Below are 25,589 nucleotides of genomic sequence, written 5' to 3' on the forward strand. Positions count from 1 at the left end.
CAAATCAGAATGACAATGGTTTATGCCCACTGTCAACTGGTGTAAAGTACGGCACAAGGGGTCAAGCAGTGAAGAACAAGGCTCATTTTGCCTAGTCTTCCCTCTCCCTTCCATAAAATCTCATAAGTGGAAGCAATAGCAAACTCCCAACTTCTAGAAAGGATAACTAAGGAGAAAAAGAAAGAACTTTGTTGTGGTTTTAGCTTTACTATCTAGACATCATGACAATGATTCATAAAGTGCAGTCATGATGAGACACATACCATATTTTCATGCCTTAGCAGTCAAACTAAATTGTTTTCGAACCAAGACCATGTTTAGAATACTCTGCTGCAGCAACAGCTGACATCCCTAACACTGGATAGGAAAGCATTTTTTGGCACTAGCAGCAACAAAGTGTTAGTGAGGTCATATCCCAGAAATTATAGAAGAAAAGGATGTTAGGTCACCTAGTTCATCCTCCTGCCAGTTCAGGACTGTTCTGTACACTATATTTTCTAGTGCTTTGTGCAGTCCAGTTTGAAATAACTAATAGAGAAGCCATCTTCTGAAATTGAAATTCCCATAACACAGCATCACTCAATAAACTGGGGCCCAATAAGACTGAGACCTTTTGGCTCAGCAGTCACTGATGTAGTTTATTTACACAGTTCAAACCCACCACCTCTCACCACATATCTCAGGGGGTTTCGGCCTTTCTTGCAGCCAGGAAGGGGGAGAGCTACCCCTCTCCTTCCACTCACTGGCTTCTTCTCCTGCCTTTTGTTTTCTTATTCTGAGCCTGTATATAGCCCCAGGCTAATCAAGCTGGCAGCTGTTCTGCCTCTGCCAATCAGGCTCAGGTTCCTTGCATCAGCTCCAATTCACCTCCCTTAATTGGAGCTGTAATGACAGAGGTCAGCTCCCTGTCACATGTCCCAAGAAATATTTGATGAATAAAACTTAGATGGGCCAACTGCCCAATACACTTTGTTTTACAGTAATGAGCTGATTGGAATGCAGTGGCTTGTTACCTTTGCACAGAACCTAGGAGGGTTTCTAGTAGCATTATTTCCAGTAAAATATTAACAGCAAAATTTTCATAAGTAATGTTCCAGAAGAACTGGTAATTAATGTAAATGAGTGAGCTGCAGTCTTGTACACTGCTGATCTCAAAGAAGGTTCATGGCACTGGTGTGTGTGCAATAGTGGTACTGCACACCCTCTGAGAGTTGCTAAAAGCTGTAAGAAGGTACTGAAGGGTGCACAGAATAAAGCAAAGAACACTAGTATCTCACCAGTGTTAGGAAACACAACTTGGGTCTTGTCTGAGGCTTGAAATGGGCCTTGCTAAATGTCAGCACTATTAAACCTTCAGAGAACGTACCAGAAGTACTCAACCGCCGTCCCAGAGGTATTCAGACACATCTTTTTGTGTATTTTTAGCAGTCATGCACAACAGCAACTAGCGTGTTTGTAGTACAGTAAATACCAGAATATTTGCTATAAAACCTAGTCAGTTTTACAGTACAATGTAAATGTAATGCATTAACAATGAAAAGTTTGGCCGACGTACTCATTGAGCACTTAGATATTCTTCTCCATCCAGTGGACTCCAATAGGGGTCCAAGGCAGCAGGCTATTCAGGCAATCTATCTTCAAATTAAAATTTCACATGGGCAAGGACTGCAGGATCAGCCACATCTGGAACATGGATATAACTAGGGCCCTACCAAATTCACAGCCATGAAAAACACATCACAGACTATGAAATCTGGTCTCCCCATGAAATCTGGTCTTTTGTGTACTTTTACCCTATACTATACAGACCAGCGTTTCTCAAACTGGGGGTCCAGACCCAAAAAAGGGGCTGTAAAGGGGGGTGTCACAAGGTTATTATAGGAGTTCATGGTTTTCCCATCCTGACTTCTGCACTGCCTTCAGAGCTGGGTGGCCGGAGAGTGGCGGCTGCTGGCCAAAGGCCCAGCTCTGAAGGCAGCGCAGAAGTATCAGAACTGTGTTAGAACTGAAATGCAATTTGTGGGAGTGCGACTTTGCTGCAACTGAGTTGAGGAGCTCCATGCGACACCCAAATCCTCTATCTTGCTTTTGCTGTCCCCACAAGTATCATGGCTTCTTCTGTTGGCCACTTCTGCTCACTCCTCCAGTAACCCCAAGCTCCCTTGCAGAGCTACTAAAGCCTATGGGAGGGGAGAAACTACGGAGCTGGGGCATATCTCCCTTAATCTGAGACAGACATTTATGCTTTACACTCACATAGACCCATGCCTCTGCAAGAAAGTCTGAGCAGGCTGGAAATTACTCATCTCCTCATTTTGGAAGGCTCTCTCTCACACTGCTTCCCAATTTGTTCTTTTAAGGGCAGCAGCTCAGGAGAACATGAAATCCACTGAACTCCCCCTTCACTGGGAAACCAGAGAACAAAACAAAAACCACACCCACAAAAGGAGCAAGACGTCAGAAAGGTGAGATGGTAAGTGGAAAACCTGAAGAGCAGAAGAAGGCAATATTCTTGTGGCTATGAGTCACAAGTAGGGATTTATGAGCAAGCTTACAAAGGTGAATTGCATGGCCATTTGCATGACTGCATTCGTTGTGCACAGCCTTGGATTCAGTGACAATCTGTTTATACTGAAGTAGTTGTTTCAATTCATTGCATTGTGCAAAATGTCTATCCAGTTGTTTTGAGCCTCTTTTTATTTTGAAGCTCTTCAGTGAACAAGGTGACTTCACGGTCCTGTAGATTTTTACTGAACAAATCTCCATAACCAAAATCAAATACCAACATGGGGAATGACAATGGACATTGCAGAACACTGTCTAAATACAAATGCAATAAGATTTTGTTTTATGCTTGGCAGAGCAAGATACAAACAGAGATCCCTGCTAGGGCACAAGTCCTATAGAATGAACAAGGCTACTGATATGAATAAAGGAGGGAATACATGATTTGACTTATAAAAATCATAATAGAGAAAGCAAGGGAAAAAGATACAAGAGCACTACAAAAGAACAAAATAAAATAAGCACTAAAATCTATTCATGTGTATGTGCACAAAAAAAAGCAGAAGTTGGTGGTTATCTGGCCATGGGCTATGATTTTAGGTGGGTTTTGTCCTGCTGTATCATTTGCATAGGTGCTGGAACTATGGGTGCTTGGGGTGCTGTTGCACCCCCTGGCTTGAACTGGTTTCCATTATATACCCCAAAATTATTTCCAGACTCTTTAAAGTCTGGTAAGCTAGGCTGCTGTGGGGTCGTTTAATCAAAATCAGCATCATTTTAGAATAAGAAAGACAGGTGGCAACTGTAGGCTTTCAGGCTCATCAGGCTGTCCATTATAGGATGTCCCCTTAGCTCACCAATAAATATAAGGTTGACAAAACCATTTAAAGAGTCTTTCAAATATTCAGAAATCTGGATAAGCCAAGGGCCCAGTTAACAAGTCTGATCATAGTTGCACAATCTATATTATTTATTAGTTTTTATCTTCCGATAATGAGAATACAGCGGTTAAATTAAAAGTCCTATGACCGCAAAAATAATTTCCATTCTCAATTATTTTTATTCATGTTTTTATGATATAACTACATCAAGGGAAAACCCCTTCTCTTTACTAAAGAGATCTTAAACAACAGAAATTAGTTACACAAAAAGTAAGCGATACACTTCCCCAGAAAACAGTTGGCACTGAAGAATATGTTCCCCAAGAGTAGTGTCCCTCCACTTTGTTTGCTGTTCTTGTTCCTCACCTCTTTTTCATCCATGTTTTTTTTTCCATGTTGGTATCACTCTCACATAGGGCCACATCCACAGAGGTACTGGAGACACCTATAACTTCATTGACTTCAGTTTTGCAGATGCTCAGAACTGACTTAAGTTTTTCATGTCTCTGCGACTCTCAGAATTTAGTGCTCCAAAGTGCCCCAGTTAGTGACCCAAAGAGCACTGAAGTGAATAGAAAGAGCCCCCCTTCCTTCAGTGAGCTTTGAATCAGGCCCTTAGTCCATACAATGCTCTTTGGGATAGGGACCTATGCTCTCATGATTCAGCTCTGCCATCTCCTCAGCAGTCCTACACCGTTCTACACTCTGACCGTTTTCTCCCAATGCATAAATCCTGCTGGGGCCATGTACACTTAGTTATGGCTCTGGATGAGGAGGGAGGGACAGTCTTTTCCCCACTGTGTGTTCATACCCCTGGTGATGGGCAGAGGAGGACCCAACAACTCTGACTGGTGAAGTGAACAGCTGGGAAGGCCTCTGCTGGTGGTGCATTGCCTTAATCCCTTGGAAGGGGCGTGATAAATTAGCAGATACTTCTTCAGCCTCTGACTGTTATGTGGGTAAGGGTAGGAGTGGGCCTCCTGCCTATGGTAATTGATGAGGAGGGTTGTTACCCAGTCAGGATTTTTGTGGGTTCCTTGTTTGAGAAGGGAGCTCAGAGGCTCACTCATCTTCTCCCCTGTTCCAATATCTATTGATGGGGGAGGGAACTCTTCGGATCATTGGGGCATGTCTTCACACCCTGTCATAAACAGATAGTTAAGGGTTAAGGTCTCTTTTACCTGTAAAGGGTTAACAAGCTCAGTAACCTGACGGACACCTGACCAGAGGACCAATCAAAGGACAAGATAATTTCAAATCTCTGTGAAGGGAAGTCTTTGTTTGTGTTCTTTGTTTGGGGGTGTTCTCTCTTTGGATCTAAGAGGGGCCAGATGTATTTCCAGGCTCTCCAAGTTTCCTGAAGTATTCTCTTCTATTCAGTATAGTGAGTATTAGAAAGGCGGATTAGTCTTCTAATTAATTTCTGTATTTGCAAATGTGTGTTTGCTGGAACCCTATTTTATTTTATTTTTTGGTTGCTGTATTTGTCCTGATGCTAGCTCTCTAGTTTCATAAGTTATACCCTGTAACAATTCCATCCTGGTGTTACAGAGATAGTGTACTTTCTTTCTTTTAATAAAATCCTTTTCTTTTTAGAACCTGATTGATTTCTTCCCTTGTTTGGATTTTCAGGGGAAGGGGAGGGGGGAAAAGTGAATCCCTCTTTGTTTTGATTCAAGAAGTTTGAATCAAGGTGATCTCTCCCAACGACTAGGGGAGGGGAGAGGAGGTGGGGGAATGGTTTATTTCCCTTTGTGTTAAGATCCAAGGACGTTGGGATCTGTGTTCCCCAGGGAAAGGTTTGGGGGAACAGGGAGTGTGCTAGACACTGGAATTTCTAGCTGGTGGCAGCTTTACCAGATCTAAACTAGGATTTAAGTTTAGAGGAGCCTATGCAGGTCCCCATCTTGTGAACGCTAAAGTTCAAAGTGGGGAATAAACCTATGACACACCCCATCAGAGTTGTTGGCGGGGGGAGTTGTGCTTCTTGTCACATGACCCTTTAGGATTCTTCTTTGGCAACAAGGAAAGGACTGTGACAGCCCTTGCTTGGCGCTGGCTGGTAGGGGAGCTCCACATAGTAATTAGGGCCAGTGATGTGTGATGGGGGAGTAGGGGAACCTGGGCTCTCCCACTACACCAGGCTCTGACTCAGGACCCTTTGAGGCATAGGTGCTGAGTGTTCTTATTCCCCAGGGGGGCTCCACCCCAAGGCTCCGCCTCCAGTCCACCCCCTCCCCCTTGCTCTGCCTCTTCCCATCATGCTCCAACCCCTTCTCTGAGGCCCCACCTGCCCACGGCTCTCCACCATCCCCCAAACACCTCCTCCAGCTGCCAAATAGCTGTGGCTGGTGGGTGTTGAGCACCCACTATTTTTTCCCATGGGTGCCCCATCCACAGACCACCCACAGACTCAGCACCTATGCTTTGAGGGCTATCAGTACTCTGGCAGCCGGGGAGACAAGGCTGCCCTCCCTGGGCTACTTCCTACCACCTCCATGCTATTGTCCCAAGGTTGCTGTCTCAGGTAAGGCAGCACGAGGTTTGCCTGCTCACCACAAGGCACCTCCTGGCAGTGGCGTGGCAACTGCCTCCTCTTGTGGTATGGCCCAGCCTCATGGGCCAGCCCAGTCCAATGGCTTTCCCCTGCTGAGAACAAAAATAGAGGGGATCAATCTAGTCCAGAGTTCACAGGAGAAGGGAATGTTTCCCTCTCTGGATGTCTCTGCAGCAGGTCCTCCCTTCCCTCAGGGAGGGGCCTTTGGGCAGTTGTTTTGGGAGAGATTCTGCCTTCCCTCAGCTCGTCTCCCCTGGAGCTACCAGTAGCAGGTCTGCTCTCCTCCCTGGTCTGCCCCCAAATGAGCCGCTGTCCTGCCTTTTAACTCCTCTTGCAGTTGGTGCATTTGCTACAGGTGTGGCGGGGTGGGGCTGGCTGAGCCCAGAGTAGTTCCTAAACCCCTTGTTGCTCAGTGTGTGTTTTTACAGTCCATCACAAGGACCCAATCCTAACTAAAATATCAGGGCATGCTGTGAGCATGATCAGTGCTTCCCCAAAACCATTCCCTATATGGAAATTAGGTGCTACAGAATCTATGGGCTTATGTACACTGCCGTGCAGGGTCAATCAAAGATACGCAACTCAGCTACGTGAATAGAAAAGCTGAAGTCTTCGTACTTAGATCTATTTACCACAGTGTCTTCACTGTGGTAAGTCGACAGCTGACGCTCTCCCATCGACTCCGCTTGCACTTCTCATTCTGGTGGAGTACCAGAGTTGACGGGAGAGCACTCATACTAGACACGATAAATGGACCCCCACTGGATCAATCACTGCCCGCTGATTCAGCGGGTAGTGTAGACAAGCCCTAGTAGCCCGACTCTGGGAAGGGAGCAGGTCTAAGTGGCTACTTACAACCAAGATACACTTCATGCTGGAACTCCAAGGAAGAAGAAAGCTCATGCACTCAGAAGCAGGCTCTCCAGCTTTCACTCCCCAGAAGAGTAGCCAAGTTAGGAGCTGTAATACCTTGTGATTTGCTGCAGCTTCTGTAAAAATGAGTCCGATTTGTCCGCTATTTTGTTTATAACCAAGTAGAAGTATTCAAAAATGTTCAACATTTTGTATATTATTTTGGGCCAAGTTCTGATCAGTGTAACTGACATTGCCATGTATATATAACTACTTCAGTATACTGTACAGATCAGAGCATCCACAGAATTAACATGATAGTTTACCACAGAGGTAATACTAACTATTATTTGGGAAAAGCTTTTTGACAATGTTTACCTATTGCACAGCATCCACAATCACAGACTGGAATTACATCCATTTCATTCGCTTCAGGTTACAGTATTCTCTGTTTTCTTTTTATAGTCAGAAGCTCATGTTTTATTTTTCCGTAGCTTGAGTGCATAATGCCTGGCTTGCCTGTGATCTACCATTATCCAGAACTGTGGGTCAAAATGAGTGTTTGTTATTAATGTAGGGAAGAGTGTTTCCAAGCAGCTCTGTTATATAATCTCATATACTGGTACAGTAAGATGTGTGGCTTATGATGAGTGTTTGCTTCTAAACAGCACTTTCTCGTCATTTAGAATAACTGTTCAGAGACTGATACAAAAGCAAGCTAGCTCTGAATCTCCTCAGTCTATTCTCTCTTGGACTTCATTAAGGAAAGGAATTATTGCCTCAAAAGTTTTGGGAGTTTTGTTTGTTTTTTGTGTGCATGTTTGGTAATGTTCTAATAAAATAAAGAAGAGGAAGAAATATTCCGTATGATGCAGTCCATAAATTAAAGGCTCTTTAAATGCTAAGCTCTTTAAATGCACGTAAATAAAAGTAAAATGTAAATAAGATAAGTACACATTAATAAAAAGGATGTGGGGGAAACAATGAAGGAAACAATTATTAAACAGCAAGATGTATTCAAAGCTGGGCTGATTTCACACAGCTTTCGTGCAAAGTAGTGTCTATTTTTTCCCAATGTTCTTACAATAATAATTCTCCGGGCTTCTATTATTCTGCTAGATATTCATGCTTGAAGCAATTTTTAAAATGATATAATGTTGGCAGGTTAGCTTTTTATATCTTGGCAGATATGAAGATAGGATCTGGAAAATCATTTTTAAAGAGTCATTTGGGATTTCAGATTTTATATTAGTTTGATTCATAATTTTATTTTCTTTAAAGGCACCTAGGTCATCATTGGTAAAGTGATGCCTAATTTTTATTAAGAAACATAATTTATGACCTTAGTTACACAAGAACCTTTAAAATAATTGTCTCCCTTTAGCAAAGAAAGAAAGAAAAATTGGCTGTTTTTTTTTACAAACAGTGAATCGTTTGCAGGCAGTCAAGTGATACAGAGATGGAGACCATAGAAGTACCTAGCTAAATATGTATTGTACAATCAGCTCTGTGGCACTTTTTTGAATTTGTATTTCTTAGGGTAGGAAGCAATCCCTTTAATTACACATCGGAGAGTGGCACACCTGTTTGGATTAATGTCAAGATCCCCATGGAAACAAGACACAACATCTCAATATGTTTAAACTCCAGAAACATAAAGGTATTTCAGACTGTTTATATCCACATTAATCTGCAACATCTTCTGTATTTATAATCTATTAATCCTGATTTGTCCGTTTCATGTACTGTGTCAACTCATTTCAATTAATGTGCATGTCTTGTTTTAAACATGCTCTAATGTTACTAGTATATGTAACCACAGACAAGCCAAAATATTAGCACAACTCCAGCTAGTAAAATATCACAATTTATGCTCATTTAAGTGCCTATTCACTGGCCAAATTCTATTCTCATTTACAGGCATGTAAATCCAGGGTCACTTCATTGACTTTACTCTTGTTCTGGTATCACACCAGAGTAACTAAGTGCAGAATTTCACCTCATATGAATAATTCTTATTCACAAAAATAGTCCCATTGCCTTCAACATAGTATGCCACTGACATCAACAGGAGTACTAACATGAGTTAGGAGTACTTGTGAATTTGGGAATGCGGGACTGGATCCTGAGGGTGGCATTTTGGACAAACCTCAAGAACTGCAAGATACAGGATACTGAATGGTTGATTGCTCATTAACAACAAATTCAAAGACCCTTTTCATGAGCAGCAGACAGACATGCTGGCCTTCTCTCGGTTCATATAAGAGCACTCTTCCAATGGCAACTTCAAACTCCTCACACAGGTCAACTACATCACATACTTTTCAAACTCCTCACATAGGCCAATCATAGTTATAAGGGTTTAACTCTATTTAACTGCAAATAGTGGGCCTGATTCCGATATCACTTACATTGCTATCATAACTCCAATGAAATACATGGGCCAGATTTTCTAGCAAGATCCATCTCCCTTGGACCAATCCCGTGGTGTAAGGATATTGGGGAAGTGTTGGTGTAGGATGGAGCATGGCCAGAGCATTGCTACCTTTTGACAATCCTTGGCTGGCAGTTGCCCATTTGGGAGCCACTAGCAGTGTAATCTATGCTGAGATTGTACTAGAACTGCCAGCAGAATCATGGAGCCACAACCAGCTCTTTTGTATCGCCTCCTCTCCCCTATCCAACAGATGTGTAAAACCAGCAAGAGCACAGAATCAAGCCCAGTATTTCTCCATCCCCACAAAGGAGGATACAAACAAAAGAGGAAATATTCCAACAGGAGCAGGGGTTGCATGATGAGATCTCATTCTAAGGAAACATTTTGTCTCATTCTGTCCCTAACTCGATATCCAGAAGCCCACTGGCACACACTGATTCAGAATCAAGTTAGTTTTTTGGTAACATTTTTTCAATCTCTTTACTTGGTACTGCAAATAAAATAAACTGTGCATATGTTTGGAAATCATCCACTTGGAAGCCTAAATTCATACATGAAAGATTTTCTTCTTCACAGTATTCTTGAAAAATTATACATATTTTAAGTGAACAAGTGAAGTTGAACCAACTGTTATAGTCACCAGATTTTTAAGTGCCTGTTCACATTACCAACTGAACAGCAACAAAATCTGTGCAATTTTCAAAGTTTCCCCACATATGCGCCACTTAAGCACATTACAGTGTTTTTAAATAAAACAAGATATGATACTGAGTGTACAGCAGAGCAGAATACAACACACTTTCAGGAATGGATCTTATTCTGTGCAAACACACAATGAGTATGTCTTCATTCCTGAGTTAGCCCAGATGATTGGCACTTGGGTTAGCTTACATCAGGAGTGAGCAGACACAGTCAAAAACCTACCGAAATTACTGTGTTCTCACCTGTGTCATTCTCCCCAGTGTATGGCACTAGGACTTCTGGGGGCATTTCCCATGATTATTTGTGCTGCAGTAAGCTGGCTCATTCTGTGATTCTTTCCTGGGGAATTGTGATAACACTTGTCTGTATCTCTGGGCACATGGGAGTAACTGTGGAGTACTTGTGGAGGCTTTGGAGGACCATCAGCTCTTGAGTTGTTTAAAATCATTCCAGTCTCACTTGCATGACAATAAAATTTTTCTCCTTCAAGCAAAAGTGCTTTTTCATCTTTAAGCAGCTGCCTCCAGTTGTAACACATGCTTACTGAATCAAAGGATTTACTGGAACACTGCAAATAACAAGGTAGGTGAGGTAAAAATGTTTATTGGACCAATTTCTGTTGGTGAGAGAGTCACACTTTTGAGTTTACACAGTTCTTCAGGTCTGGGAAATATGCTCAGAGTGTCACAGCTAAATACAAGGCAGAACAGTTTCTTTAGCATAAGTAGTTAGCATATATTTCAAGGACCATTCAAGGAGAAGCAGCCAGTTAACACCCTTGCAGTCATAGGAACCTTTTACATTCTTCCCAAGACGCACAAACAAGGAAACAAGGGAACACAGGCAGACCCATCATATGTAGCCACAACACTTTTACTGAAAGACTATCAGGACTCATAGAAACCATCTTCAAATCACTCACCACACAAAGGATGAGCTTCCTCCAGGCACAACCGACTTCCTCCAGAAACTCTATAACATTAACAACCTCCCTCAGAACATCATCCTTGCCACCATGGATGTCACTTCCTTATACACCAACGATGATGGCATTGCTGCCAGCCTAAAATGTCTATAAGACAATGGACAACACTCAGATATCCATCCAAACACATCGCCAAACTCATCCTCATCCATAACAACTTTATATTCAACAAAAAAACACTTTGTTCAAACTATGGGAAGAGCCAGGGGTACTAAGATGGCTCCTCAATATGCCAACCTCAAGAGAAAATTTCTGGACAAATGCACCACAAAACCAATGATACACCTGAGATACATCGATGATATTTTCATCCTCCAGACAGACGACTTAAACTCACTCATAGACTTCTACCATAAATTCAATAACCACCGTTCATCAATCAAACTCTCTCTAGAACACTCCCACACTAGAATGACCTTCCTAGACACCACAATCAGCTTCAATAATGGAACCCTATAGGCAACTATATGCAAGAAACCAGGGATCACCACACCTACCATCATAGATCCAGTAACCACCCCAAACACACCAAGAAATCTGTTATCTACAGTCAGGAACTCAGATACCTCAGAATATGCCTGGAGGAGAATGCCCAGGATACACACCTTAACATACTTAAAACCACCTTCACCAAACAAGGACACTCCACCAGAGAAGTAGATAGCATCATGGAACAGCCACCCCCACATTCAAGATCTATTGGTCCTACACTTGCCTATCACAACATGCATCCAATGCACTAAATGTCCCAATTACAACTGTGTAGATGAAACCAGAAAATCACTATGCTCTCCAATGAGCTGATGCAGAAAAATGATAAAAGACAAAAACACCATATTACCTGTGGGTGAACACTTTTCACAAAGCAACCACTCTACATCTGACCTCTCAATACTCATCCCGCACAACACCTTCAAAAGAGAAGATAGGAACCATGGCCAATGCGAGCTATGGGGGGCCGTGCCAACGGACGGTCAACGTTAGCAAATTGTCTCGCATCCCACGATCAGATTACCCGGATGGTCTGCATGCGGCCCGTGGGACGCAGTTTGCCCACCACTGATCTATAACCTCTAACTCTCCCTCCTTTTTTCTCCCCTTCTTCCCTATGAGTGCAGAGGTGTTAACTGGCCATGTCACCAAGAATGGTCCCTTGAAATATGTGTTAATCATTTATGCTAAACAATCTGTTCCACCTTGTATTTAGCTGTGGAACTCTGAGTACCTTTACCAGACCCGAAGAAGAGCTTTGTGTAAGGGAAAAAAGCTTGTTTCTCTCATCAGCAGAAGTTGGTCCAATAAAAGATATTACCTCACCCACCTTGTCTTTCTAATATACTGGGACCAACACAGCTACTACACTGCATACAACTCTACCACAAACAGGCAGGACTAAAACTTCCTACTAACTTCCCCCAATCAAATACAACAACATAATAGCATACATAACAACAACAACTTAACATTAAGATAGAGCACCATCTATTGGTGGAGGTGCTGTCTACACTGATCATTACAGTTCCTCAGATTTGTAGAGCTCTGCTTTTTCTAGTGAAAGTGCAAGGATGTGTATGTAGTGGACATCACACCATTATATTGCACCATTAATGTCCACTGATAAGCAAATCTTTGCAATTTCAACACAAGACTTAGGCCTTGTGCAACAAAATTGCACCAGTCTAACTTAAATTAGCCAAATCCAGGGTTGTGAGTTCAATCCTTGAGGGGGCCATTTAGGGATCTGGGGCAAAAATCTGTCTGGGGATTGGTCCTGCTTTGAGCAGGGGGTTGGACTAGATGACTTCCTGAGGTCCCTTCCAACCCTGATATTCTATGATTCTATGATTAAGTTTTAAACTGCTTTAGTTAACCTGGTGTAAACCCCTATATGGACACTGATTTTGGCCTAAACAGATTCCTAACTGATTTAAACTCAAACTAATAACCTGTTCAAACTAAAATAAGAGTGTTTACACAGACTTTTGCATCAGTTTAACTACATCATCACACCTTTAGTTAAACTGGTGCAATTTTCTCATGCCATAAGCATATTAAACTGGGTTTGCAGAATCTCTAAAAAATGTACCCACACTTCTTGGCAAAATACCAATCAACAAGGAATGTATATTAAGCAGAGACTCCTTACTTTTGGAAGAGAAGCTCTAGATCCTGAACTCTGAGTAGTCATTGTCAAGACTGTAGTGATGCCCAAAGCGACTCTGGCTGGAGCAGCATCCATGTTGATCCAGAAAGAAACCCAGGACAAAATGACGATCAGCAGGCTAGGAATGTACATCTGGATTAAATAGTATCCCATCTGACGTTCCAAATGAAACTTGACTTCAATGCATGTAAACTTTCCTAGAACATGAAATTGCTTTTATAAATATTTTTGCACATTTTGCCTTATTTTATGAGCATAAATTAGCTTCCTGACCTCAGGCATATACAGATTTCACAGCATGCTATCATAATGTCTTAGCTCAAAAGCAGAGGCCCCAGTATGAAAACATTGTTCTGGTTTAGCTTTTTGGTAACATTGTAGTTTGGTGGAGTTGACATCATAATGTTCACTTGAAACAGCAGCCATTTATTTTTGTGACTGAATCTTATTACTTTACAGTGTGATCACTTTACAAGAGGTAAAAAACCTTTTTAAACAAATGAGTCCCATTCTCCTTTGGTTGGGTGGGCCCCATCTTATCCAGAGGTTCTCTCTCCATCTAACCAGTAGACCAGTCATGTGCCTGTATCTAAGTATGTTGAACTTGCTCCATCCTTAGTAAACAAAATTATATTGGTACACTTTATTGGGGTTGGCGAAGAAGCTGTTAAAAGTAGACAGTCTGATGTGGGTAGGGGACTGTTTTTTTGGCTGAACAGATGGTGCTGGACAGCATTATCTCACCAGGAACTGGTTAAATGGTCAAGTACAATACAGAGGGCATTAGTGTACTCTAGTCACTCAAGAATTCTGTTTCCCAAAGTTCTATGGATCTACAAGCCATGCAATGAGTTGGAGGGCGGGAAAGTGGCTGGGGAAAATTGCAGCTGAATAATATTGCTGTTCTTTCACAAATTAAAATGCAAACTATAATATTCTGTGAACATTAGGAGAGAAAAATGGTATAGTTTTCTATGCTTGGTCCTGACTAAATAATTTGAATAGGTTGATAACTTCAAACTTCAGCCACTTCAATCAGCTGGTAACAGGAATCACCTGACATCCACAGGTAATTCTGCTTACTTATAAATGGTCAGTTTTCAAAATGGAGAGAGGTAAATAGTGGTGTCCCCAGGGGTCTGTTCTGGGACCTGTCCTATTCAACATATTCAAAAAAAGGGATAAAACGGTAAGGTGGCAAAATTTGCAGATGATACAAAATTACTAAAGATAGTTAAGACCCCGGCAGACTGTGAAGAGCTACAAAAGGATCTCTCAAAACTGGGTGACTGGGCAACAAAATGGCAGATTAAATTTAATGTTGATAAATGCAAAGTAATGCACATTGGAAAGAATAACCCCAACTACACATATAAAAATAGGCATCTAAATTAGCTGTTACCACTCAAGAAAGAGATCTTGGAGTCATTGTGGGTAGTTTTCTGAAAACATCCACTGAATGTGCAGCACCAGTCAAAAAAGCGAACAGAATGCTGGGCATAATTAAGAAAGGGATCGATAATAGGACAGAAAATATCATGTTGCCTTTATATAAATCCATGGTACGCCCATATCTTGAATACTGTGGGCAGATGTGGTCGCCCTATCTCAAAAAGATATATTGGAATTGGAAAAGGTTCAGAAAAGGGCAACAAAATTGATTAGGGGTATGGAATGGGTTCCGTATGAGGTGAGATTAATAAGACTGGAACTTTTCAGCTTGGAAAAGAGATGGCTAAGGAGAGACATGATTGTGGTCTACAAAATCATGACTAGTGTAGAGAAAGTAGATAAGGAAGTGTTTACTACTTCTCATGACACAAGAACTAGGGGTCATCAAATGAAATTAATAGGCAGCAGATTTAAAACAAATAAAATGAAGTATTTCTTCACACAACCCACAGTCAACCTGTGGAACAACTTGCCAGAGGATGTTGTGAAGGCCAAGACCATAACAGCGTTCAAAAAAGAACTAGATAAATTCATGGAGGATAGGTCCATCAATGGCTATTAGCCAGGATGGGCAGGGATGGTGTCCCTAGCCTCTGTTTGTCAGAAGCTGGGAATGAGCGACAGGGGATGGATCACTTAATAATTACCTGTTCTGTTCATTCCCTCTGGGGCATCTGGCATTGGCCACTGTCAGAAGACAGGATACTGGGCTAGATGGACCTTTGGTCTGACCCCACAGGGCCATTCTTATGTTCTTATGTACTTTTCATGAACGGCAGCTGTTTCTCAGTATTATTAGTAATTATAAGAACTAAACCTCTGGGTCTCTAAAGCTTGACTGGATCACTTTAAACATTGTTGGTCTATAGCATTAGTGCTGGAAAACCCCAAATAAGGAAACACCACGTGCTTCCTTTTATAGAGTTCTCTATGGACTGTTTCTCAGAGGGAAGGCAGTATCTGTCTCCTTCAGAGCAACCAGTTTTCAACTCTCCAAACTTGCAGTTCTGAGAGGATTTTCTGGAGACAAAAGCCAGTCATATGTAAGGAGCCCTTCAGAATGCACACTGCTTCTCAGTATGCTCTGCCAGGCTGTCAAGGTGTTCTCTGCTGACAACTGACCCCAAATCTTTCCTCTGGGCTGGAACTGCCACAACATGGATACAAGGTATTATCCTATGGAGGGAATCCCCATGGGCTTGCTAGGAAGCTGCTGGTCAGAGATTACTCATCCCTCCCTGCTCCAGCCTGTCTTCTCCCATATTCCAGCAGAATTTAAACCCTTTCCACAGCTCTTGGGGACAGTGAACCTCAGGGTTTTCATCCCCTGACATTTTGGGCTATAGAAATTAGAAGCAATTTTTGAAGCAGCATTGAGGGTTTTAAAAACCAAACAACTACAAAAATTAAACAGTAGTTTTGTTTCATAAAAACCAATGTAACATTAACTGACGGATTGGGGCTGAGCCTCTCATGTCCTGTCATTTCACTGAATGAAAAAATATAACTGATGCAACCAGACTGGCTCTCCTGCTGACACAATGAAATACCTCTTTGAGATTGGAAGGATTTATATCTCAACCCAGCAGCTACCAAGAAAACCATTCATAAAAATCTCTGAACACTAGCTGCATATCATAGACTCCAAACACCCAAACTTGTCTCTGGGTAAACTTCCCAGGGGCAGCGTTTCTGCCATCAAGCATGTCCAGAGATGGTAGATAATGGAATGGCGGTCAGATATGGGGGCTAGCTGTGATATAAGTAGGGAAAACTGTTAAATAAGCAGCCATTGGCAATGTGATGCCAGTACTAAAAGGGTGTGGTGGAGCAGCAGACGACACTGCTGCCCCTAGAAAATGCCACAAAAGTCCAAAGATGGTGTTGTGACATGGTGAGATTAATCAAGTACATCCATGAATAACAGATGAAGAAATCATGGCAGCAACAAAAAGACTTCTGTGACACTGGCAGGCCAGGTCATGTCAGGGTGTATTCAGGTCAATTCACTTGTTTATTAGCATAGATCAAAGCGCTTGTTAAATGTATGAGAGTTTTAGGTGTTAAAACTTCCTAAAATGAATAGGATGTTAAATGCATTGTTTTTACTTATCTGTGTCCTGTCATAATATAATAGCAAACATTTACATTGTAAATACCCCTGTAACTAAATAACTCATCATACATCAAAAAGCCTTGTAGAATGCTAATGAGGGACTTTATCAGAAAAAAAGTGCTAATTCCAAAGCAAATGACCATTGTGTGTGATGCCCTGTGGTCAGAGACTCAAAGTGCATTCCTCATTCACTCATCAAAGGAAAAGCCCACATGGGTAGAGAGACTGTCAGCTTATTTTCTGTGAGAAGAAGCTATAGGAAGGGATTCAAAGAAAGAGTCTTAATCTCTGGACCATTTGGACTCCTGCAGAGAAGTGTATCAGATGCAAAGTGGAGATCCCCAGAGACAATTTAGGTACCTTGAAAAGATGTGTGAGAAACTGGCAGTTTATTACATCACTGCCACTATTTGTAATTACAAACTGTGATCAAACTGTGTATATATATTTTACCTGCTTTAACCTCTCAATAACTCATTTTTTTCTTCAGCTAATAAACCTTTAGTTAGTTTACTATAGAATTGGCTGGCAGCATTGTCTTTGGTGTAAGATCCAGAGTACTAATGGATCTGAGGTAAGTGACTGGTACCTTGGGACTGGGAGAAACCTGATGTGGTGTGATTCTTGGTTTAAGTGGCCATTATCAGAAAGTCCAGTTTGTCTGGATGGCAAGATAGACTGGAGAGTCTGAGTAGACTGTCTGTGATTCCATGGTAAGACTGGAATAGTGATCTAGGAGGTCACATTTGGTACTGGCTTGGTGAAATCTAATTACAGGACACACCACCAGTGTGAGCCATTCCAGACAGTGTGACAACTTCAGAATGGAGAAGTACTAGGTTATGATGGAATTCTGGCTGAATTGTTAAAAAGCACAGAAGATGAAAGCCCTGTCAGAGGTAATGAAGAATATATTTGAGAGAAGAGATTTGCCAGAAGATTTTACAATTTCACTGTGTATCCAAATCCCCCAAAAGAAAAACACTATGGATTGTAAAGACTACAGAACAACCAGCCTAGTATCGCATGCCTCTAAGATTCTTTTGCGAGTTGTTCAAGACCAAATACAAGGAAAGATACATAAGGAAATAAGTGAACAACAATTTAGTTTCAAACTTGAAAGGGCATGATAAATGTCATTATGAGCTTAAAGCTCATATTAGAAATATTAAGTGAAACAGGGAAAAATACACTTGTGTTTTATTGATTTTCAAACAGCATTTGACAAAATCTACTACTATAAATTTATCAACATATTAAGATCTGTTGGAATTGATTGATATGGACTCCAAGTAATAAAACAATTTTACTAGAATCAGAAGGCGGTTATAATGGGAGATGAAAATGAAAATCGAATAGAGATCCAGAGAGAAGTGAGACAAGGTTATATAATGTCACTGACTTCATTCAACATTTATAGTGAGTGTTTGATTAAATTAATTGCAGAAACAGAAGAAGGTATTAAGATGAATGAAAATGGGTGAATAACATTCACTATGAAAATGACACAGTGTTGTCGTCTGATTCAGAAGGTCCAATGATATCAAACAATTGATAATAAAGAAACTGCAATCCTTCAAATTATGGTATTATAGAAGAATTATGAAAATATCATGGCAAGACCACATAACCAAGGAAAAAGTATTGGAGATTATCAGAATTTAGCAAACAGTAGTCAGTGATCCTAGGGGAAAAAATGATTTGTAGGGCACATTTTAAGAGGTTCATAGGGTGACACATATTTATAGGCACTGAAATTGAAAGTTAATGGCAGGAGAACATGAGGAAGAAAAACAATATCTGGACTGGACAATGTGATATTCTGAGTAGATCAAAAGAACTACTAATCCACAAATAGATCAGCAGAGAATCGCAGAGAATGGGCTACCATGGTTGCAAACCTCCAGTAATAGAGATTCTACATAAGAAGAAGAAGGAACAGCCAAATCCAAACTCCAACAGAACAATTCCTGCTCTGAACACAAAGTATGAAGCACAGGGATTTAGCATATTTAAAGGAAAAGTACTGAGAAAATATTACATTTTCCAACATTTTACTTGTTTTCGCCTTCCTGCTTTGCCTAAACCCCAGCTTTCAAACACCAGACCTAATAAATAAGATCTGTTACCAAACTGCTTGTGGATACTAGTAGAAGTAATTACTAATGGAAAAATTAGAAGAACGCTCACCGGTGTTGTAGTGTTTTGTGCAATAACCAAGTTCCTTGTCTTCTTTCAAAATAAATTGTGGCAGGGTTAAGCCTTCGGCAACTTGCACTGGACCATCACTTAGCCACTCAAATATCAGATCATTCATAGTGTACCCAACTAGAATAAACAAATTGCAGTTCATTAGATAATAGAGTACAGTTTCAGATGGAAACAAATTATGACTCAGAAAATATCCTCACTTTTGAATAGGCAAACTTCAATACAAGCATTTCTAACTGCTCCAGGAGCTGAACTACATTGACTACAGTTATCATTAAAACTTTGAAATAACATCAAATATGTACTAGAGGCAAAATATTCAACTAAAATCTCAAACGTGCGGCATATCTGCTTTGGTTTATTTCTAATAAAAAGTCAATGTTAATAGCCTGCCAAAGATATTAATGTTCACAGCACAAAATATATTTCACTGTAGCTATGTATCAGTTTCTGTACTTTGTTTTATTTTTGTCACTCTGGTTACAGAATTACTGCACTCTGCCAACATGAGTATTTCCAGATTACAATATGTTGGATCTTATCAATAACAAAATCGAACGACTTCTATCATTCTTTGAAACTCAGCATAGAGAAATATACAGCAGAAAGAGAAAAGTGGAGAACAGAGTGGACAATGCAGAGAAAAAAGAATGAAAATGCAAAAGGACAGACACTTAAAACACTCCTGGCTCTTGTTTTACTCTAGTGATACAGCAGCATTGTGTCTCACTATGCAGATTACAGATTACAGAGACTTTCTGGAGTGATGATCTCCACTGTAAGGCACAATAGTTAAGCTGTGAAATTTGATTTTAAAAAACACAGTTCTGCACTAAGTAAGTCAGCTGGTTACTCACAGCTTTCTAGTTGCATTGTACAAGTCTGCACATCCATCGGAAAATTCTTCAAGTCCATTGGACACGATAAGGTTAATGTTAGCCTAAACATGGGCAAGAAAGGAAACTGCTGTTAGAAATCTTTGCAAGTTATATCCTAAGCACAACATTCATAGACCAACAATGTTTAAAGTGATCCAGTCAAGCTTTAGAGACCCAGAGGTTTAGTTCTTCGCCCCATCCTCTTAGCGATTTAGGATGAGTCCTGCACTGGTGTTAGAATTCTAGCTTCTAAAACAGAGTGCCCAAAAGCAAGCAGGATGCTCATTGATTGCAGTGGCTTATAATAGCTGAGAGCCAGCAGGGGCTGCAGAAAGATAGCAGGGCATGCCAATGTGTTATTGTGCAATCTGTATGGTTTATGTATAACAAGGAACCCAAACAATATAGCATCTTGAGTTATAGGTCATCTCCGCTAGGATTTTAACTCTTGTAGCCTCTGGGTTTTTTTCTGGGGTGGGGAGAGGGGGCAAATGGTGAAAACAATCAAAGGGATATTTTAAAACAGAAAGTGTAATGCATATAAAGTGAATGCTGAGCCCATCATCCTTGCCACGGACCTTTGAAAAAGAAAAAGGTAGTAAAGGCTAAAGCTGCAACATTAGACATTGAATGCAAAAGTTAAAAGACAAAGAGCATAGATAGGAAAAGTAAGCTTAAAGGGACTTTGTCAACTCTGAATTTTTTTTACTTACTACTGCTACAAGTAACACCCAAGAATACTTTAACTGAGGGCTTGGCTACACTTACAAGTTGCAGCGCTGGGAGTTACAGCGCTGGTCATGCAGCTGTGGAAGGGCCAGCGCTGGAGTGTGGCCACACTGACAGCTACCAGCGCTGCAGTGTGGCCACACTTGCAGCACTTTCCAGCGCTGTATTGAGAGGTGCATTGTGGGCAGCTATCCCACAGAGCACCTCGTCCCGTTTTGGCGCCGTTTTGGCGCTGAGTATTGTGGGAAGGGGAAGGAAGTGTGCGGGTCATTCCGCTTCCTGTTTGCCAGCGCCCCGTGGTGCATCGCTTCACATCCCAGCATTCACTCTTTCCAGCAGCGTTTGGCGCCATTGTGAGTGTCTTTCTGTTACTCTCTGTGTGAATCGCGATTTCTGTGGCAAATGGAGCCCGATCTGCTGAGGACTCTGCTGATGAGTGTCACCAGCACAACACGTTTGGCAGTCCAGCTATTCCTTCAGCTCCAAAGTGACAGTGAGGATTCCGACGATGATATCAATATGGATTTGCCTGCCGCGTGTGACACTAAAGTGCTTGCGGCATCGACCGTGGGAATCGTTTTTGCACGCATCTTTCGGAACAGTGGCCTGTTCAGGAAGATGCAGGCAGGGACTTTTTCAACTACAGGCTGAGCCGGTGCAGAATGACTGTGGAGTGTGCTTTTGGGCGTTTAAAAGCCCGCTGGCGTTGCTTGTATGGGAAGCTAGACTTGGGGGAAAGCAGCATCCCTGCGGTTATATGCGCTTGCTGTACCCTCCATAATATTTGTGAAGGGAAGGGTGAAACATTCAGTGAGGCATGGACCACCGAGGTTCAAGTCCTGGAGGCTGAATATGCACAGCCAGAGAGCAGGGCTAATAGAGAGGCCCAGCACAGGGCTACAAGGATTAGGGATGCCTTGAGGGAAGAATTTGAGGCTGAAAGCCAACAATAATGTTTGCTGCCTTGCATGGGAGTGAATTGCACTGCTTACACTGTTATGCTATTATCCATAATAATAATATGATTTGTAGTGCCTCTTTCTTTACTGGGCTAAGGTATCTTTCACTATCTGCTATAATAAAGACTGTTTTCAAAGCCAAGAATTGTTTTATTGAAAAGAAAAAAACTTCCTTGACAGACAGACAGACACACAACATTTCATGAACACAAGAGGGCAGGGGTGTGGGTTGGTGAACTGTACAGTCACAAGTTTGCATATGCCCTGTCTGGATTGCTGTTTAATGAATCCTGCACTTCAGGGTTCATATACTGCATGGTGATGGGGGTTGAATGCAGAGGGTAAGGGTGGTGGTAGGTATCAGGGCTGGTTGGGAACCTGGATGCTGGGGAAAGGTGGTTTGAGCTGACATTGGGGCACAAGGCACAAAGGACGGGCGGGTGGGGGAGTAGCACGGTAGTGCTCTGCTTGCATGGCAACGAGTGACTCTATAGACTCCGCTTGGCGCTCCAGGATGCTTAGCAGCCGCTCCGTGGTTTTCCTCTTGGCCACTGCATTTCTCTTGCGTGTCCTGCTTTCTTTCTCTCGCCAATCCTTCAAGTCCTTACTCTCTCGAGCAGACTGATTAAGAACAGTTTTCAGCATGTCTTCTTTGCTCTTTCGGGGATTTTTTCTCAAATTTTGAAGCCTCTGTGATGTTGAACATCTGGGCAGTCCAGTAGTCAAGGTCACTGTAGAAACAGAAATGACAACATTTAACACGGCAGCATTGTATCCACTATCTCCAGACATGAATTGTTACACTGAGGGAGTGAGTTCTTATTTAAGCATTCTTTTACCCACACGCATAACACTACAGAAGCCACGACATGGTGAGTGAGCAGTGCTTATATGGGGAGAAGTGGGGCTTGGGTGTAAGAGGGGAGCTGGTTGCTTCGGGTAATCTGGAGTGCTAGAGGGGTTGAGTGAAATGAAGATGCAGATGCAGGGGTGATCTTATCTCCCTATCTCTTCACTAAAGAGTCTCCCAACATTTTTCACAGGACTTAATCCTGGAAGATGTTTCCCTACTGCGAGTCACTAGGGAACAGCGGGGGGCTCTTTTAGAGCAATGTGGATTCCGCCCGGGACCCTATGCGGCTTGCCTGTGTTCAGAAATGGTCCCCCCACCACTGGCAGAAGAGTGGCGCGGACGCGTCACCGTCACTGGGACAAGGGACACAGTGGCTCTGCCTATAAACCTGCGCAGGCATATTGCCCACGCTCTGGATGAAGCTTTTGCTGAGATAACTGAGGCAGATTACCGCGACGTGATAGACCACATCAACGGGCTATTCCACATCTAGAGGCTGGCATGCATGCATCCATAACCCCCCCTCCTCTCCAGAAACATTTCACCCAGAAAATAAAAGCCGCTTACCGTAACACGCTCCTCTGCTTGTCCTTCTGCAACTGCTGGCTGCTGCGATTGCGTGCTTTCCTCCTGGCTTGAGAAGAGCTCCTGGCTGCATGCCTCCAGGGAATCTGCGGTTTCTTCCCCCATGCCAGGAGCTTCACTCGCGGTTTCCTCCCCCCCCCACGCCACCGCCTCCGCCCCCGCCTCCTCCTCCTGTCCCCCAGCCTGCTCAGAAGTGTCCATCGTTATCCTGGATTGGCAGTGGGGTCACCCCCAAGTATCTCATCCATCTCCCTGTAAAAACGGCAGGTCGTGGGAGCAGCTCCGGATCGTCGATTCCCCTCTCGGGCTTTGTAATAGGCACTCCGCAGCTCTTTAATTTTCACCCTGCATTGTACTGCGTCCCGATCATGGCCCCGATCCAGCATGGCCCTTGATATCTGCTCAAAGATATCGTAATTCCTACGGCCGGAGCGCAGCTGTGCCTGAACAGATGCCTCACCCCAAACACTGATGAGGTCCTGCAATTCACCAGTGCTCCATGCTGGGCTCGTTTGCCGCGTGGAGGCATGGTCACCTGTAACTGATTAAAACTGATTGCACTCCACACCTGGCTGCAGCAAACAGGAAGGAGATTTTTAAATTTCCCGGGGCATTTACAGGGCGGGTCACCTGAGGCAAGAGCAGTAGAGTGCAAACTGATGTGCAGAGTGGCTGAACAGGAATTCTGGGATAACTACTTATTCCCTGGAGGACAGGTAAAGCGCTGGTGAGTGTCCACACCTGCTGGGCAGCGCTGGATCACCAGCGCTGCACTCCTTATACCCCTGCCGGGATGGGTTTTCAGCCAGCGCTGCAACCAGGGAGTTGCAGCGCTGGTTGTGCCCTGCAAGTGTGGACGGGGTGTTGTTGCAGCGCTGGAAAGCCTCCACCAGCGCTGCAACTTGTAAGTGTAGCCAAGCCCTGAGAGACTTTTTAAATTTTCTCATTTTTTAAAAAAAAAAAACAGGAGTACTTGTGGCACCTTAAAGACTAACAAATTTATTTAAGCATGAGCTTTCGTGAGCTACAGCTCACTTCTTCGGATGCATAGAATGGAACACACAGACAGGAGATATTTATACATACAGAGAACATGAAAAGGTGGAAGTATGCATACCAACAGGCAGAGTCTAATCAATTGAGATGAGCTATCGTTAGCAGGAGGAAAAAAACTTTTTGAAGTGATAATTAAGATGGCCCATAGAAGGTGTGAGGAGAACTTAACATAGGGAAATAGATTCAATTGGTGTAATGACCCAACCATTCCCAGTCTTTGTTTAACCCACAGTTAATAGTATCTAGTTTGCATATTAATTCAAGTTCAGCAGTTTCTCTTTGGAGTCTGTTTTTGAAGTTTTTTTGTTGCAAAATTGCCACCTTCAAGTCTCTGTGGGTTAAACAAAGACTGGGAATGGTTGGGTCATTACACCAATTGAATCTATTTCCCTATGTTAAGTTCTCCTTGATTAGACTTAAACATGATTAGATTTAAAGATACCATGTCTTCAAGCTATGTTGCCATCATTCTTACCACCAAAATGAATATTATTGTTATGGATGTCTGATCGTTTTAAGCTGTAGTTATTTCTGAGATATTATTTAAGATTTATATTGCAGTAGACTCCAGAGGCTCCAATCAGATTCAGGCCGCCTCCATTGGCCTAGGTTCTGTACAAAAATATAGAAAGAGTCTGTCACACCTGTATACCTGGTCCACTCCAGGAGTTCCCAGCCAGGTCTCAGGTCTCCTACCATCACCTGTCTATGGAAGGAGACCCTCAACTCATTCCCTTCTGACTGGGTGTTTTAAGGCTGCACAGCTCCCTGCCTTAAACTATGTTATCTCAGCAAGTCAGTCTGCCTAAAGACCAGTGCCTTTGTTTTGCTTTCTCTCACAGGGCTATGAGCACTGTATTGCCAGCAGTTACCAGTAACTACACAGCTCTTTCTACGCAAGCGCATCTATTCTTAAGGTAAAAGCATTACACAGAAAACATAAAAACAACGACAGTTCCTATGCACATGCTAAAAGATAACCAGAGGTTCCCAATCAGTCTTACAGGGCCCCAGTATGCCAAAGTCTTTCCAACCCTTCTGCGAGAGCTGGACGAAGGTCTTGTCCTTTTGCTGGATCAGAAAAAAGGTCCTGAGTCAGTTTAAACCCGGCCTTTATATCAAAAGCCCTTTCACTGTTTCTTGGTCTCTGGAAAACCCAGTTTTAACAAGTATCAGGAAGCCTCCCCAGGGGGTGGTACCTCTCTAGATGTGTTTACAAACTATAAACTGGTTCCTGGAAGAACTGGGGCTCAGAGAGACGGCCCTTATCCCATGGAACTTACAATCTTAGCTACACACTTCAACTACCAAACAAAGAGTGGCATATGAGCATCACTGTTGGTGGACTTGTTAATAGGTGGATTTTAATAGGTGGATTTTAAGTGATTTGAAGATGGACAGGGCTTGGCATTTAAAATATATATATATTAAATTTCAAAAACTATATTATTTGAGGTATTAACTACAAGAAAACAAAATGAAAATCCACAAAAGTATCTGCAGTAAATCTACCGTACTATAACATGCCATCAGTAGATTGGTTAGCTAGCACAACTATGGTTGGGTAAAATTTAAAACAAATTCATGTTGAATATCTTTGTGTCCCTTTTATGTGTCCTTTTCAGAAGTATTTTTATGAATGAGCGTTTCCTTGTGAGAATGCTCAC

At 42.3% G+C, this 25,589-nt stretch overlaps 1 protein-coding gene across 9 annotated transcripts in view; it reads right to left on the bottom strand.

Annotated features, from left to right (window-relative positions):
* GLRA2 (glycine receptor alpha 2) overlaps positions 1–25,589 on the bottom strand; it is a 137,700-nt gene that overhangs the window by 84,383 nt on the left and 27,728 nt on the right. For all 9 annotated transcript variants that reach the window (XM_045007091.1, XM_045007086.1, XM_045007141.1 and 6 more), the window contains 3 exons: positions 19,720–19,802; positions 18,842–18,979; positions 13,066–13,280 (listed from right to left, as the gene is read on the bottom strand). In XM_045007091.1, coding sequence (XP_044863026.1) covers positions 13,066–13,280; positions 18,842–18,979; positions 19,720–19,802 — 436 coding nt within the window. The remainder of the gene's footprint in view (positions 1–13,065; positions 13,281–18,841; positions 18,980–19,719; positions 19,803–25,589) is intronic.

This window comes from Mauremys mutica, chromosome 1, assembly GCF_020497125.1.
Source record: "Mauremys mutica isolate MM-2020 ecotype Southern chromosome 1, ASM2049712v1, whole genome shotgun sequence".
Classification (NCBI taxonomy): Eukaryota; Metazoa; Chordata; order Testudines; family Geoemydidae; genus Mauremys; species Mauremys mutica.